The sequence below is a fragment of the Pan troglodytes genome, chromosome 10 (assembly GCF_028858775.2).
Source record: "Pan troglodytes isolate AG18354 chromosome 10, NHGRI_mPanTro3-v2.0_pri, whole genome shotgun sequence".
In the NCBI taxonomy this organism is placed as follows: domain Eukaryota; kingdom Metazoa; phylum Chordata; class Mammalia; order Primates; family Hominidae; genus Pan; species Pan troglodytes.
This window is the reverse complement of record NC_072408.2, coordinates 45,990,815-46,008,664: the sequence shown is the minus strand read 5'-3', so window position 1 is coordinate 46,008,664 and position 17,850 is coordinate 45,990,815. Positions and strand designations below refer to the sequence as shown.

The window sequence follows — 17,850 nt, the reverse complement described above, 5'->3', positions numbered from 1 at the left end:
CTGCACTCCAGCCTGGGCGACAGAGTGAAACTCTTATCTCCAAAAAGAAAAAGGAATGAACTACTAATACATGCTACAACATAGAGAACGCTGGAAAACATTATGCTAAGTGAAAGAAGCCAGTCACGGAAGACTGTATTGTATGATTCCATTTATGTGAAGTGTTCAAAATAGGTACATTTCTAGAAACAGAAAGTAGATTCGTGGTTGCCAGGGGATAGGGGAAGGAAGGGAATAGGAACTAATGCTAATGGGAGAGAGAGACGAAAACATTCTAAAATTAGATTGTGGTGATAGTTGCACAGCCCTTTGAATATACTAAGAAAACATTGAATTGCACATTTTAAATGGTAAGTTATACGGCGTTTGGATTATATCTCAATAAAGCTGTTTAAACACAAAGAAAGGCCGGGCACGGTGGCTCATGCCTGTAATCCCAGCACTTTGGGAGGCCGAGCCAGATGGATCACCTGAGGTCAGGAGTTTGATACCAGTCTAACCATCATCGTGAAACCTCATCTCTACTAAAAATACAAAAATTAGCAGGGCTTGGTGGCGGACGACTGTAGTCCCAGCTATTCGGGAGGTTGAGACAGGAGAATTGCTTGAACCCGAGAGGTGGAGGTTGCAGTGAGCCGAGATCGTGCCAGGGCACTCCAGCCTGGGCAACAGAGTGAGACTGTGTCTCAAAACAAAAACAAAAACAAAAACAAAAAACAAACACAAAGAAAAAAGAAGTCTGTGTGGAGGCATGTTTAAACTATATCAATATTCTGTTCCCTATCAAACTTGCACCTAAGAGTTTTAGCATCCATTGATGATTCTTGACTGAATCATTACTGTATTGCAAAATGGTGATTTTTCTATCATTACTTCTTCATCTACTAGTTGGCATTTTACTATAAGGAAGAGCCATCAAAGATATTTTTAAAAATAAAAAATGGGATTATACTCAATATTAATGCTTCATAATTTGCTTTCTAATTTAATATTATTCAGTACTGTGATTCTGTATGTAAATATTTACCCATGTCCTCATTTTTAGTGGCTGCTAAGTTTTTTGTTTTTTGAGACAGGGTCTTGCTCTGTCACCCAGGCTGGAGTGCAATGGCCTGATCTCAGCTCACTGCAACCTCTGCCTCCTGGGTTCAAGCGATTCTCCTGCCTCAGCCTCCTGAGTAGCTGGAATTACAGGCATGTGCCACCAAGCCTGGATAATTTTTGTATTTTTTAGTAGAGACAGGGTTTCACCATGTTGGCCAGGCTGGTCTCAAACTCCTGACCTCAGGTGATCCTCCTGTCACAGCTTCTGAAAGTGCTGGGATTACAGGCGTGAGCCACTGCGCCTGGTCTCTATGAATCTTATTGGAGGATTATTCCATTAGACAAAAATCACACTGATAAGTCTCTTTAAGACAAGGCCTTCTCTATCTTGGGTACCCAGTGAGGCTGCGGAGGAATAATATCCTTAAGATCTTTAGAAGGTCTTTCTCTTCCTGCCATCTTGAATCCTGTGGAGGCCTGCTGGGAACAGGACTTCTAAAAGGAAATATGTCTGGAAGGCTGTGGTCCAAGGCCATTTTTGCTGGCTATAAGCACAGTCTCTGGAATCAAAGGGAGCACACAGCAGTTTTTCTTAAAATTGAAGGTGGTTTATGCCCGAGATGAAACAGAATTCTATTTGGGCAAGAGATGTGCTTATGTATACAAAGCAAAGGACAGCACAGTGACTCCTGGTGGCAAACCAAACAAAACCAGAGTAGTCTGGGGAAAGGTAACTAGGGCCCACAGAAACAGTGGCAAGGTTCGTGCCAAATTCCGAAACAATCTTCCTGCTAAGCCCACTGGACACAGAATCTGAGTGATGCTGTATCCCTCAAGGGTTTCAACTAATGAAAAGTCAACAAATAAAAGTGGATTTGTTGGGGGGAAAAGATCCTTAGAAGTCCGATTGTTTAACAGAGTGGGTCTGCAACAAATGCCTGTGGGATCCTTAGGAGTACTTCTGCCTGTCTGAAGGATTGAGGCACCCGCTTAGATCTTTCTGATGCTTAATGACTGCTTTCACAGTCACAGCTTTGACTTCATCTTTACCCAGAGACTGTGTGTTCCTGACAGTGCTCTGGAGTTGATCTTTGCCCCAAGGCTTTTTCATTACTTTGACAATTCTTCCTTGGCTGGAAAGATTATCCTGGGCTTTTTATATCTCCTCCAAATTCTGCTTAAAAAACAGAATAATTCTTTCTTTAGCTTTTTTCTCACTATCTGTATCTTAGGATGCAAGGCTCAAATAAGCCAAACACACTTTCAACACTGCCTGAAAATCCTAGCCAGAGTCATCAGTTAATTAGACCTTTTTTATCTTTCACATTAGCACAGATGAAAGTTTCACTCAACTGTCCACCACTATATCAGAGTCTCTGTTCCTCCAGATTCCAGTAATGTTTCGCTCAACTTTCCCTGGAGCCTTCGCCTGCAGTCTCCTCAAGGCCCTGCCAGCTTTCACGCACGGTCTCACTGAGGGTGTCAGGCGCCTCCCACACACGTTAGGTTCTGCTACGGCAGTGTCTCACTTCCAGGTACCAAATCCTGTTCCAGGCATCTGTTGCTGCATAGCAAATGACTTCAAGCTTAGTGGCATAAAACCACAACCATTTTATTATTCTCACGGATTCTGTGGATTAGGAATTTGGATAGGGCATGGAGGAGATGGATTTTTAATGCTCCATGAGGTCTTGGACCTCAACCAGGAAGACTGGGTGCACAGGAGCTGGAACAGCTGAAGTTGGAGAATCCACTTCCAAGATGGTTCTTCCTGCCTACAGCTGCCAGCCTGGCAGGCGTGGCTGGGAGGCTGGCTCAGCTGGGTCTCTTGGCTGGAGCACCACACGTGGCCTCTCTGGCATGGCGGCCTCGGGAAATTGGACTTCTTACATAGTGGCTCAGGAGAAAAAGAAGCCAACAGAGGGGGACAGCAGTGATGCGGGACAGGCGAGACTCACTCCTTTTGGCAGGGTTTTCCCAGATAAAGCAAGCAGAGAGTGTGGAGGGGAGTGGAGGATGAGAAGCTGGGAAGAAAGCATCTTAGCCATCCGTGGTGTGTGTGTGTGTGCACACATGCATGTGCATGTGTGTGTGTGCATGCACACACACAAAATCTGTGAGGGCAAACAGGTTTGCTGGGAGTAGCCAGACTTGAGTAAAGACAGATGGTATAAGTGAGCTGGATGAGGTTGCTCAGCTCTGGGATTTCTCCAGTCTCACTGGGGGCTGGGTACTGTATGTGAAGACTGTCCCATGGGTGGAGGATGCGTACAGAGGCCACCACGGGGCAGTAGCAGCCAGAAGAGAATGAATGGTGTAAAGGGTTGAATAGGGGCCCCCTCAAGAGAGATATGTCCAAGTTCTAAACCCCTGTACCTGTGAATGTGACCTTTTTTGGAAATAGGATCTTTTTCCAAATAAAGATCTTGAGATGAGATCATCCTAGATTTATTGTAAGCCTTAAATCCAGAGACAGGTATCCTTCTAGGAGGACGGAGAGGGAGCTTCAAGACACAGAGACACAGAGGAGAAGGCCATATGAAGATGGAGGCAGAGACTGGAGGCGCCATTGCCAAGCAACACTGCGGATCACCTGCAGCTGCCAGAGGCTTGGAAAGAGCTTGCCACAGGCCCTCCCTCAGAGCCTCCAGCAGGAACCCACCCTGCTGACACCTTGACTTCAGGCTTCCAGCCTCCACAACTGTGGTGAAATGAATCACTGTTGTTTTGAGCCACCCAGTTTGTGGCAATTTGTATGGCAGTCCTAGGAAAGCTAACAGGCAGTCCAGGTAAGAATGGGTGGTGAGGCAGAAGGGATCTGGAGGCAGGGGGTGGCAAGGGGGCCCAGCGTGTACCCCAACCTAGACCATTCATCCCTTCCATCACACCAGCCCCTGCCCCTCAACATTTTGCACGCTTTGAGCCCTGATCTAGGGATCTTCCCTTTCCCCGGCGACACAGCTCAGCACTGCTTCCCCGGTGGGGCTACATCTTCTCAGGACCCACGGCTGCACGGTCTCGAGCCACAGTGCCTGGTTTCTCTCTTGCACCACCGTTGGTATCTTCTCCCTCTCCTATTTCTCACCATCTGTGGAAGTGCTTTGTATGCAGTGAGCGCTTAATAAAAGTCACTTTTCTCTCCTCAGAGTCCTCTAACTCTTGCCCCAGGCACTTTCCCTGCTCCAGCTGAATTTGTGTCCTAACCTTGTCAGAGACAAGGATAACATCCCCCATGGCTCCAGTGTGATGGCGTTCCCTCCCCTCCCACACAGCGCCCTGGCCCCACATTCCCCACAGGAGCTTGTGGGGTGATCATTAACCCATGCACCTCCTGACCCCACTTCCAGTCGTTAATTTGTGCGTAAACTTGGACAAATCGCTGCACCCTCTGCTCCTTAGTTTCCTCTCAGGTAAAATAAGAGGGTTGGAGTAGACACATTCACCTATGCATTCCTCCATTCGCTGGTAAGTTGTTTACTGAGACCGTGCGTCATAACTCTGCCTTCAAGGAGCTTTGGTTCTGTAGGGTTGTTGTTTTGTTTTGTTTTTTTTTAAGACGGAGTCTTGTTCTGTCGCCCAGGCTGGAGTGAAGTGGTGTAAGCTTGGCTCACTGCAACCTCCGCCTCCTGGGTTCAAGCGGTTCTCGTCTCAGCCTCTTGAGTAGCTGGGATTACAGGTGTGCGCCACTACGCCCAGCTAATTTTTGTGTTTTTAGTAGAGACAGGGTTTCACCATGTTGGCCAGGCTGGTCTCGAACTCCTGACCTCAGGTGATCTACCCACCTCGGCCTCCTAAAGTGCTGGGATTACAGGCGTGAGCCACTGAGCCCAGCCAAGGTTCTGTGGTTTTAAAGCTGCCGCTCTGGACAATCTGTCCAGGTGCAACCCAGGCATTCCTTCCTTCTGTGTACCTTTTAGGAAGCAGATTTTGGCTCAAAATAAGAAAGACCCTTCTACCAGAACGGCCCACAAACGGACAGGCTTCCACAGAAAGGGGTGAGCCCCTGTTCCGGAGGAGACTCTGGGATTGCTTTTAACTCCGGGATCCTGAGAGCCTCCGTAAAGGGTTTATTGAGCAGGAGAACCAATTTAACCCTGTCCACATGAAAATAAACATGGAGATTTACTTCAAACTCAGCAGCTCTGGTGAGAAGGCTCTCACACAGGTCTGGGTTTGACCCACACAGACTCCACAACCATCTGAGGCAACCGGCACACGGCAGACGAGGGAAACAACTCAGGTGTCACAATTGCTTTTATTTTTATCTCCAGTCAGTCACAGACCCCAGGAAGGTGAGGTCAGGGAAGGGAACAGGTGCGGACACTGGGGAACTTGCAGGAGCTGAGGCCAGTGGACAGCAGGAGTGTCAGGGGTGTGGCAGCCGGCCTGGGTCCCTGGAGCTGTGTCTGCCCTCAGGGACTCAGGAGAACGGCTCAGGGAGGGCTTGGGAGGGGGTACACTGTGTCCGAGAGATGCAACCATCGTTCGGCAAAAGAAAACAGCGGTGGCTGATGAGAAGACAGGTCTGGGGAAGTCTGAGGAGAGCTCGGGCCAGATCCTGCCCCCAACCTCCAGCCACATGGGCCCTCGGTGACTCTCCCAAACCAGGCCCCGCGTTTCCTCAAGCAGCCACCGGAGGGCAGCAAAGTGCTTATGCAAAAATCCCACCCCGCCCAGGAGAGCAGCCAGGACACCTGGGACTTGGCTTCAGGTGGGCCAGGGAAGGAGGCAAGGAGCCTTTTGGAAAATGGGTGTCTGTCCCATCCTGACTCCCTCAGAAGGAAGAGTAGGGAATGGAAGAACTAAGATTCCGGGGCTTCCCCAGGTGATACAGAAGGAGCCATAGGTGTGCCCGGGAATGAGTCCCAGACTCGTGTGTGCCTCCCTGGCCCCCATCTGCAGCTTCCAGAAGAGGACTTCAGTGGGAGACCCCTCAACTCACATTCCGGACAGTCAGATTCCTGGCTGCCTCCAGCTTTACAAAATCCAGCCCACCCCTTCCTGGGCCCAGCCCCACCCAGGCCAAAAATGTGAAGGGCCTGCAGGCTCCCTTCCTCCTTTACAGCTTGTGACACCTGCTCAGCTGCGGTTTCCTTAATCTTGCATTCCTGTTCCCCTGCCCTTCCTCCTTCTGACGCCTCTCCTGGTGTTTCAGGATTCCTCACTGCCTGGATTGGAGATGGAACGCATAGACTTTGGCCCTGACCCTGCTGCCTACACTGTGGTACCTGCCACCCCCACTCAGGACCCAGAGTAGAAGGCTGCGGCATCTTCTGCCCGGCTTCCCCAGCTCTGCAAAGAAGCCATTTCTCAAATGGCTGTGATGCGTGTGTGACATTGTTTATTGCCGAGGACCTGTCCCTCCTCCCCCAAGCTTTTGGCACTCAGCCCTGAATAAGCTTCTAAATCCCCAGTTTCTGCAATAACTTATCCCAGGGAGAGGAGAACTTGGACAAGTAGATTCTAGGAAGCATGACCAAGGCTATCTGACAGTGGCAGGAGAGTGGGGTGCTGGGGCTAACCCTCTGGAACTGAGGCCAGAGATGAGGAGAGGAAACTGAGGGGCCCGGAGGAGAGGAGGTGGAGGAGGGTGGGAACCGGGTGAGAAAGTCAGTGGAGAGAAATGTTCTGGTGCCTCTCCCGCCCTATCCTGGCTATGAACTTCCATGTGGCAAATGGAAAAACTGAATTCCAGACAGCAAGAAACCCTCACCTAATAGCAGGAGCCCGCTGGCAGTGAGGCTAGGAACCAGAAACCAGAAATCTTGCCTCCCAGCTCTTGTCTGGAAGATAGAAACCTCAGAGTGCAAAATCTGGTGAGGGGTTTCAGGAAAGACGGGAGGCCGGGTGGCACTGAGGACAAGAAATCCCCAGGACATCAGGGCCTGACCACCCACCTCTCTGCGCTCTCATGTGGTCTCATTCCGGCCCCCACCCAGGCCCAGGGGCAAGCGTGATACCCTGTTTGCGTGAGGCAGCTGTGGGTCTGAACCCCAGGCCCGCCACTCGCTAGCCGTATGACCTGGGACTCATTACCGAGCCTTTCTGAGCACCTCGGCTTTTCCCTCTGCTACGGACATGAGCAGAGCGCTGTCTCTGGAGGATCACTGCGATGGATTAATTTAGACCAGCACACAGTGGGCATCTCACCCGTGCCCCCAATGCCTTTGCTGCACACACACCACCCGCCAGTTCTTGGCTCCTTTTCTCTTCAAATATCCAAGATGGAACAAAACTTCAAATGCTTCTGCAATGTTTCTTGAAAGCTGGGAGTAGGAAGGGTGGGGAGGGATGGGGCTGGGAAGGAACAGCACACCTCGTCTCCCTTCCCAAGGCAGACGGAGCTCCCAGCACAGGGGAGAGAGAAGAGGAGGAGGGCAAAGCCAAGGGAGGGTCCTGCTAGCCACTCAGAGCCTTCCTGTATCCACACAGTAACTTTCCACTGGCCTGGAGTTGGCCACTGCACATGCTGGCTGCACGCTCCCCCAGTGTGGCCTCCTGGTTCCCTCCCCACAGGCGCCCCTCTGGGGGTTGGAGGGCTGACGCACACCCTGCCTGAGATCCCAGCCGCCTGGAAGCTGATAAGGAGCCCTGGCCTCATTACATGGGACCAGCTGGAGGGACTGGCCCTGGCTGTTAGCATCAGCTGGATGGCTTCCAAATTGGAGAGATGCAGAGATAAGTGGGGGAGCACTTAGGGACTCTGGGCTGAGTGAGTGGCCAGTGAAGCTAGAAGAGATGTGGACTGTGCCAACTATGAAGACCTCAGGAGGCCTGGCTGGGGACGAGCCAGCAAACAGCAGCTGACAGGAAGGGTTTAGGAAATAAGAGGTGCAGAAGGGACTCCCACACAGCCTCGGGTTAGGGCTGAGGCAGAGCAGAGACTCCTTCCAGATGGGGCTGGCCTGGCAGCTAGAGCGATTGCCTCCTCCCCCAGAACATCCAGCCGGAGGGCCCAATCACACCTCACTCAGCCTTAGGCCTGTGGCAGCTGCCTGGCGGGTGGAGAAGTGAGTGAGAAGATGTGGGTCTCGGTCCTGCAACCCCAAATGCCTCCCAGGTGGACACGGGTCTGGGTGGATTGGCTCCCCAGCTCCCACTTCCCTGGGAGCCCCAGGGCAGGCCCTTACCAAGGAGCGGGGCCCCCTGCCCTCACCTCCTGCCCCAAAAGAGCTCTGTCATGACCCGGGAGGGCCATTCACAGCAAGCAGCAGACAGCACAGGCTTCAGACCCTCTCCTAGTGCCCTTGGCCTCCAGGTCCAAATCCCTAGAACAAGCCGCTGGTCCCAGAGCCAAGAGAAGATGGGCAGACTGGGACAGCCATCCTGCCCACCCACTCCACCTGCCCAGCTGTGTCCCCTACCCCCTTTCTTACAAAGTGTCAGTGCCTGACCTGGATGAGAAAGACAGGAGGACACAGACTGGATGCAGGACAGTGTGCCCCAAGGCCACATGATTGTGCAGCCCTAGGAGGAATTGCAGTGGGGCTCAGGGCTCTGCTGGGCTTCCTGGGTCTCTCTCCTGCATGTGAAATCCTGCTAGGCTTCTCCTCCTTGTCCCTTGGACCCTCAAACCCAGAGGAGCCTTCAGCCTTGACCGTCCCAGTTTGGAAGATGTAACGGGCGAATGGGGCGGCACAGGGATTGACGTGGCCTCAGTTCCTCAGGGTCCCCATGGCGTATGTACAAGCGGCAGAGGGCTGGGCTGGGCTGGGGTAGAGAGTGACCTGGCCACAGGCTGGGTTGGCAGCTAGTTTTATATCTGGTCTCGCAGGAGCGCAGGGGAGGGACAGGGAACCAGGAGGGGCGCATTCTCTGGAGGACGGTGGGGCAGGGAGGGCTCCTCATTCTCGGTTAGTGCCAAAAAGCTGCAGGAAGAAGGTGAAGATATAGATGATGTCTAGGTAAATGTTGAGGGCTCCAAAAATATACTCCTCAGGGCTCAGCGAGTGGCGTCGGTTACCCATCAGCAACTGGGTGTCAAGTGCCAGGAACTGGGAGAAGTGAGGAGAGAGAGAGAGAGGTCAGAGGCCCAGGCAGTGTGACACTGACTATGGCAGCCCAGGTGTCCCCCTCAGCCCCACCCCCAATTTTATTACCCTCACCTGCTGCCTGACTGCCCAGTGGCCCTCCTGTGACACCTTCTGTCCCTAATTCTATTCAGCAGCTATTTACTGAGCACCTGCTATGTGCTAGGCACAGGGATACAGCAGAGAACAAGACAGCCGGGATCCCTGTCCTCACAGAGCTTAGAGTCTAGAGGAAGTAATTGTTAGGATGATGAGTATAACAAGGTTCCAGGCAGCAGTGGGGCTGATAACAAGGAGCCTCACCTATGTGAGTGTGGCAGGAAGTTAGGGAAGGCTTCCTGGGAGAGGGGACCTTCAAGCTGAGGCCTAGTCTTCTTGCCATTCCCTCCGGACCCTGCTCTCAGAGGAAGGCAAACGCTTCAGGTACAAGCAGGGCCCGGGCACTTGTGCTGTACTGACAGCCCATCAGTGCTACCGACATCCCCATCAAATAAGAATCCGATTCTTCCTACAGGAAGTGAGGCCCAGAGACCTTAAATATTAGCTAAAGGTTACACAGCTAGAAAGTGGCAAAGCCAAGATTTCAACCCGAGCAGGCCGGCTTCGGAGCCCCAGGTGTAAACATTCTGCCCTGCTGCTAACAGCACCCGGGGTTAATGCCTTTCCTCCCAGGAAACAGGCTCTTCCCTGGGGCCCTGCTTGGCCTAATGGACTAGGAACAGATTCCCTCTGAGACAGCACTGTGTCACCCCCCTGCCCCTGCCAGGCCTGCCCACTGTATACAGTGGCTCCTACCCTTTGCCATGTAGCTTTCCTCTGAGCTCCAAGCCTAAAGAGCAGAACCCTTAAGTAGCATATGAAATTTGACAGGCGTGGTGCGCTTTTCTGGAGAAAGAGGCCAAAAAGTCCACCAGTATCTCAAAGGTGATGAAGCACTGATCCACGTGGGACTGGAATTTTTTTTCTTTTCTTTTCTTTTCTTTTTTTTTTTTTTTTTTTGAGACAGAGTTTCGCTCTTGTTGCCCAGGTTGGAGTGCAATGGCGTGATCTCAGCTCACTGCAACCTCCACCTCCCAGGCTCAAGCGATTCTCCTGCCTCAGCCTCCCGAGGAGCTAGGATTACAGGCATGTGCCACCACACCCGGCTAATTTTGTATTTTTAGCAGAGACGGGTTTTCTCCATGTTGGTCAGGCTGGTCCTGAACTCCCAACCTCAGGTGATCTGCCCGCCTCGGCCTCTCAAAGTGCTGGGGTTACAGGCGTGAGCCACCAGGCCCAGCCCGGGATTAGAATTCTTTTACATTGATTCACATTCTTGTTAACTGGGCTCTTCAGTCACTTGTGTATGAAAGGCATGTTCCCTGGGTCCTCTGAAACTCATTCATTATACAATAAATATGTATGGGGCAACAGCTGCATGACAGGGACTTGCTAAGAGCAAAAGAGACGAGAAACACAAAGCCGTGCCTGCCTTGGGGAAGCTCACAGCGTCATGGGGGACACTTACAGGTCATTACAAGAAAACCCAGGAAATGCACAATTAGGACTATGAAGGAAGGAGCTACTAATTGGGCCAGAGGAAGGTGACCCAGGAGAGGTGGCATTTCACCTGAGGCTTAAGTAGGAGTTTGCTAGCTGGGAAGGCCTAGGGAAGCCTGGGAGGCCTGACTGGTGTTGTGTGAAGAGTGGGGAACTTGGTGAGGCAGGAACTATGGGAGAAGTGGATAGAGGAGGAAGGGATTGGGGCCTGCCCTTGCAGCTTGCACTCTGCTTGGTAGACAGGGGTCATGCCCAGTTCCCTTTCCTTCACCCCCGCCATGGACTCCTTGTCTCCCAAGACCCAGACTTTAGAGTTGCTATAGACGCAGCCCCGTAGAATCCTAGTCGAATCCCAGCCCTGGTGCAATGCTCACCCCGGCAGGCCCAAGAGGCCAGGGCTCCAACAGGGAGCAATTCCAGCACATGGGACATTGAGGCAGGGCCACCGTCAAAGGTGAGGAGGTGGGGGCAATTATGAGCACAGGCTTGAAAGTCAGATCCACTTGGACTGCAGGCTCTGCTCTACCACTCATTAGCTGCAGGACCTGGGCAGAGCATTTAATCTCTCTAGGCCTGTGAGTCCCTATGTGTAAAAGGGAGATGAGCGTGCCTGCCTCCTGAGGTTGTTGTGAGAATGAGATAATGCATGCAAGGGGCCTGGCATGGTGCCTGACACATGGTAAGCACTTAATGAATGCTTGCTATTATATTAATGTGGTTTCATTGTTATTATCTGCAGAAGGAGAGGTGCCCTCTTGAGGACGTGCACGTGCTGCTGATGAGACTCAGGTGTCTCTTGCATCTCATCAGGGAGGCAGCACTGTTCCTTGGGGAGCTGAGTGGCCTTAACAGAGCGAAAATGGGGAGCCATGGCCAGGGCTGAGAGGAGCCCTGCGCGGGGTGCGTCAGTCTCCTGAGCTCAGTGGCACTGAGGGAAGGGCACTCCAGACAGGAACAGGAGTTGAAATGCCTGGGTTTGAGACCCGGCTCCATTGCTCAGTAGCCAAGTCATCCACTTGACCTCAGTGTCCTCATCTACAAAGTGGGATAGTAGCAATGCCCACACCACGGTGTGGTTTTGAGGGTAGATTTATGACAGTGTATGTGGCATCCACTATTTTTGAGTATGATTTCTCTCCATTCCGCTCTGCTCCTTCTGTGTTTGATTTAGATTCCCAAGCACATTTTCCTTCTGCAGAGAGAATGAGCAAGCAGAAGGCCCAGTGCAAATGCTTTGGGCCACTTGGCAGTCACAGCTGCCAGCATCAGTTCATAAACTGCTGATCTGGCTGTTCAATCAGTAGCTTGCTTGGTTGGTTTCCCAGAGCCTGGTCACCCCTGGGTGAGCTAATGAAATGGAGTCTCTTAACTTGGAAGGCTTGGATCTGTCCAGCTCTGGGGGTGGCCCTTCTGAGAAGCACCCACGCAGGAGACCCCCTAGAGCAGCCAGCTGGCTTTTCTCTTGGAGAGAAGAGGAATGAAATGATTTCTGCCCCAGCCCTTGGTCCATAGCCACAGATGCTTATCTATGTGGTGTTCTCTGGGATGGCCTGCTTCAAATTTCAACCCCACTGACCAGTATGACCCATCACTGCCACCTCATGCCTGTGAGTCAAACAAAGTCTTTTCATCGATTTATTCCCAACAATATTTGCTGAGCACCTACTATATTCCAGAGAACTTGCCCTCATAGAACTGACAGTCTAATGAGGGCAAAAGACATGATCAGAGATTCTGCATGGCAGTGCATTGATTTACAGAGGAAAGTCATCTGCTGCTATCTCCTTGGAGATGGAAAGCATTGTTAACTAATGTCTTGGTTGAGAGCAGGTATCTTGGTTATAGTTAACATCTTAGTGGGTAGCTAGGATCTTGGCTGAGAGCTAGCAACCGAATTGACTGCAAACCCCTAAAAGGAGGGCAGGTACTTGAGTTAGTGTTCAGCTGAACAGGAGACTCTGCAGGAGGAGCACGTGGGATGGGGCAGGAGGCCCCCTGGGACAAGGACGCTATTAATTTACATCTGAAGAGTCCTTCCCCAGACCAACACTTGATCTCATCTCCCTCTCCCCATTTGCCCTGGGAGGTGGGTGTCCTCATGGTCTTACACGAGGAAAGGAGTCTGAGAGCTGAGTGACTTGCTGATGGCTGCTTATCGAGTGCCGTCTCCTATGCTGGTGGAGATAGGGGAGGAATGGGCTTGCAGGGAGGGAGGGAGCATGTGCAGAGGGCACAGGTGCCAAAGGCAAACTTCCCCGCCTCACTTTACTGGCCAGTGCTAAACCTGGCCGGGGCCCCCAGCCACACATTTGGCCTGACCCTGCCATATCTGGGGCCCAGGCTTATGTCCGTTGTCCTCCCTGAATGTGGCCCCAAAGGTGACGCTGAGGGGCTCTGGGCAGTGCATGCCATGGAAAGGCCAGCTCAGAGCCACCCGCAGGCAGGCACTGAATACAAAAAGCTGGGGTTGCAATGTGTTGTATCAGCATAAACAGTGACACGTGGACTGTGTCTGTCCTGCATAAATGCCAGTGTGAGGGCGTGTGGAGGCAACCCCCAGGCTGTTGTTTGCAGCATTGGTTCTAACAGTGAGATGCTGAAACAACCCAAACTCTACCAACACGGGGGTGGTTAAATAAACTCTGGGCAGCAGTGCTGAGGTGGAAACATCTGTGACAGACGCTACTGTGAGAAAAAAGCAAGTTGTGAAAAATCTATATCGTATGATCCCATAAAACTATACACGTCAGAGGAGCGCACATAGCAAATATCTATGAAATGCATAAAGAAAGGTCTGGAAGGAGAGATAATTCATGGTTCCTGCTGGGGAAAGCAGTGAGGGACACGATCAAAGTGACATTTGCTTTTTTCTATATTTAAGATTTTCCAAAAGTGAAATATGTGAATAAATGTATTCACATATTATATAATTAGAAGTTTAAAATAGAAGGGTTAAAATAGCACAAAAGAAGAGTTCGTGAACTCTTTCACTGAATTCTCACCATAAGCCTCTGCGGCAGGTGTCGCACTATCAGCTCCACCATTTGCTGAGGACACTGAGGCAGAGACAGTGTAAGTGACTTGCCCGCATCACCCCGCCCAGGGACAGCTAGAGGGTGAGCTTGGGCTTTGGGGAGTCTCTGGAGAAGAGACTACCAGCCATATGTCCAGGTGCGCCGACTGGGCTGCAGGAGAGGGTGAGGGGGTGAGGGAGTGAAGAGAGACCACTGAGTGGAGATCTGGGGCCCATTTCTTGCCTGATACCAATAGAAGATACTTCTCTCCATTGACCTGGATGTCAAAAATTTAGATGGCACAGACATTTGCACCCCCAGGAGGGCCACCAAAGGAACAGGGTCTGGCAGGCATTCGAATCAGAAAGCCTGGCCCAGGATGAAAGGGGGGTAGTGTATGAAAGTATATTAATGACACACGATTATCTATCAACTTTTTAAAAAGTGGGCCAGGTGCAGTGGTTCATCCAGTAATCCCAGCACTTTGGGAGGCCAAGGTGGGTGGATCGCCTGAGGTCAGGAGTTCGAGACCAGCCTGGCCAACACGACGAAACCCCCATCTCTACTAAAAATACAAAAGTTAGCCAGTCGTGGTGGTGGGCACCTGTAATCCCAGCTACTTGGGAGGCTGAGGGAGGAGAATCGCTTGAACCCGGGAAGTGGAGGTTCCAGTAAGCCAAGATCACACCACTGCACTCCAGCCTGGGCGACAGAGCGAGACTCCATCTCAAAAAAAAAGAAAAAAAAGGAACCAGGAGGCAAGGTAAGCATCAATAGCCTGTGGCAGTAAGTGGAATAAAATATTTTGTATGAAAGAGCCATGTGTGGTCATACGAGAAAGGGCATGAGTCCAGTATAATACAGTGCTTAAGAACATAGGCTGGGGGAGTCACACAGACCTGGGTTCAAATCTTGGCTCAGACCTCAGATAACTTACCAACAGGTAAGAGTTACTGATCATTGACCACACACCAGGCACTGAGTGCTTTACATATATGAATGCATCCAAAAGCACAGCCGCCTATGAGGGAGGTACTGTTCTTGTCCCCATTTTACAGATAGGGAAACTGAAGCACAAAGACGTTACATAACTCGGTGAGTCCACACAGCTAGAATGTGGCAGAGAAGGGGCTTTGATACTTATAGTGAATGATAACCTTGTCACTTAGATGACCAGATTTTGAAGCCAGGCTAAATCTGGTGATTTAAATGACAAGGTTATCATTTACCATAAGAGTAAAAGCTGGGCTGGGTGCGGTGGCTTACGCCTGTAATCCCAGCACTTTGGGAGGCCGAGGCGGGCGGATCACCAGGTCAGGAGATCGAGACCATCCTGGCTAACATGGGGAAACCCCGTCTCTACTAAAAAAAAAAAAAAAAATACAGAAAATTAGCCGGGCGTGGTGGTGCACGCCTGTAGTCCCAGCTACTCGGGAGGCTGAGGCAGGAGAATGGCGTGAACCCAGGAGGCAGAGCTTGCAGTGAGCCGAGATTGAGCCACTGCTCTCCAGCCTGGGTGACAGAGCGAGACTCCATTTCAAAAAAAAAAGAGTAAAAGCTGTCATCGATTGAGAATTGCCATGTGCCAAGTGTGAGGAGGCTGTTTTCCCTTCATCTGTTACACTATTCATCCATTACAACAGCCTGTGAGACAGGCAGGTTAGCCCCATTTTAAAGATGAGGCCAGTGAGGCACAGAGCAGTCAGGTCATTTTGCACAAGGTCACAGAATGGTAAGAGGAGCAGCAAGGCCTTGAATGTGACTTGGTGGGGGGCACTGGCCAGCTGCAGAGCCCCCTCCCCACTGCACAACCCTACTGGCCGTGCCAGTGCCTCTTCCTGGCTCTGCTCTGAAGAACCAGGTCCTGGATATGGAAGCAGAAGTTCCTTTCTGCCCCCAGGCAGGTGTGGAGCTGCCTATGCCTCCCCTCCCTCAGTCCCCCACCCCAGGGCTTCTCCACCTCCTCCTGTCAGGTTTGAGCAGGGTGTGGGTTGGGGGATGAACTCCTCAGGAATGAGACAGGCAGGCCTCAGGAGGGGGCCTGCACACTCTCCCCTGAAGGAGCAATCACTGATCAGTCCACCCACCCCAGCCCAGAGGAACCCACGCCACTTCCAGGTTGTCTGGGTGGGGCGTCGGGGAGGCCTCAGGGGAGGCATTGGGACTGTTTCAGCGGCAGAGGGTGGGCGACCTAATAGAGAAGGTTCTCACTGGCTCCTTCAGCCTCATGTAACGCATTGCGGGAAATGGGCCTCAAGCTCTGAATGGAATGAAGATAAGTCTAAAAGTCATGCCTCAGCCTTGGATTTGTATGGCCATTTTTACTTTTCGAAGTGTTTTTCTAATTGTGAGGAAGGTAGGGCATATATCGCCATCCCCACTAGAAAAGCAGGGTGAGGGGTTGGGGTAGACGGCAGTATTTTTCTTAAATCCCTTGGACGCTGTGGGTCTGGCCCAGGCTGGTCATGGTATGTGTGTGCATGCACACGCATGTGGGTATGTGTGTGCCTGTATATATACGTGTGTATGTGCGTACGTATGTGTATGTGTGCGCATGTGTATATATGTGTGTGAGTGTGCGTATGTGTGTCTATGTGCGTATATGTGTGTAGGTGTGTGCATGTGTGTGTGAGTGTATACATATATGTGTATGTGGGTATGTGTGTGTATATGTGTCCATGTGAGTGTATGCATCTGCATGTGTGTATATGTGCGTATGTGTGTATGTGTGTGTATGTGTATGTGTGCATTTATGTTTATGTGTATGTGTGCATGTGCATGTGTATATGTATGTGTGTATGTGTATGCATGTGCATGTGTATATGTGCGTATGTGTATGCATGTGCATGTGTATATGTGCGTGTGTATGTTTATGTGTGCATGTGTGTGCATGTGTGTATATGTGTATGTGGGTATGTGTGCATGTATGTGTATGTGTGTATGTGCATGTGTATATGTGTGTGCATATGTGTATGTATGTGCATGTGTGTATATGTGCATGTGCATGTGAGTGTATGTGTGTATATGTGAGTGTATGTGCATGTGTGTGTGTGTCCATGTGTGTATATGTGAGTGTATGGGTGTATGTGCATGCATGTATATGTGCGTGTATATGTGTATTTGTGTGCATGTGAGTGTATGTGTTTGCATGTGTGTATATGTGCGTGTATGTGTGGGCATGTGAATGTGTGTATATGTGAGTGTATGTGCATGTGTGTATATGTGTCTGTGTGCATGTGTGTGTATGTGTGTGTATATGTGCAAGTGTGTGAGTGAATGTGCATGTATGTGTGTGTGCATGTGTATATGTGTGTATGTGCATGTGTGTATATGTGTGCATATGACTATGTGCATGTGTATATGTGCGTGAATGTGAGTGTATGTTCATGTGTATATGTACATGTGTATGTGTGCATGTGTATGTGTGTATGTGCATGTGTATGTGTGCATGTGTATGTATGTGCCCTTGTATATATGTGCGTGTGTATGTGCGTGTGTATGTGTATATGTGAGTGTATGTGCATGTGTGCATATATGCGTGTGTCTGTGTGCATGTGAGTGTATATGCATGTGTGTATATATTTGTGTGCATGAGTGTATGTGTGCCTGTGTGTATATGTGCGTTTGTGTATGTGTGTGCACGTGAATGTGTGTATATGTGAGTGTATGTGTGTGCATGTGTGTATGTGTCTGTGTGCATGTGAGTGTGTATGCATGTGTGTATATGTGCATGTGTATGTGTGAGTGCATGTGTGTATATGTGCATGCATGTGTATGTGTATGTTCATGTGTATATGTGCGTATGTGTATATGTATGCATGTGAGTGTATCTGTGTATGTGCATGTGTGTATGTGTATGTGTGTGGCTGTGTGCATGAGTTTGTGTATGTGCATGTATGTATATGTGCATGTGTATGTGTCTGTGCATGTGAGTGTATGTATGTGCATGTGTATATGTGCATGTCTGTGCATGTGTTTGTGTATGTGCATGTGTATGTGTGTGTGCATGAGTGCATGTGTGTGCATGAGTGCATGTGTATGCATGTGTATGTGTGTATGTGTGCATGTGTGTATGAGTGTGTATTGCATGTGTATATGTGCATGTGTGTATGTATGCATGCATGTGTGTGCATGTGTGCGTGTGTGCGTGTATATGTGCATGTGTATGTGTGTGCATGTGAGTGTATGTGCATGTGTGTATGTATGCATGCATGTGTGTGCAT

At 50.5% G+C, this 17,850-nt stretch overlaps 1 protein-coding gene and 1 pseudogene across 2 annotated transcripts in view; one reads left to right on the top strand and one right to left on the bottom strand.

The window, feature by feature from the left end:
- The first annotated feature begins 1,524 nt into the window (after positions 1 to 1,524).
- On the top strand, positions 1,525 to 2,065 carry LOC107967760 (large ribosomal subunit protein eL33-like; annotated as a pseudogene).
- A 3,215-nt stretch (positions 2,066 to 5,280) lies between these two features.
- Positions 5,281 to 17,850, bottom strand: part of FAIM2 (Fas apoptotic inhibitory molecule 2) — a 36,038-nt gene continuing 23,468 nt past the window's right edge. For both annotated transcript variants that reach the window (XM_016923443.4, XM_016923444.4), the window contains one exon: positions 5,281 to 9,038. In XM_016923443.4, the coding sequence (XP_016778932.3) occupies positions 8,889 to 9,038 (150 nt within the window). In that variant the 3' untranslated portion in view covers positions 5,281 to 8,888. The remainder of the gene's footprint in view (positions 9,039 to 17,850) is intronic.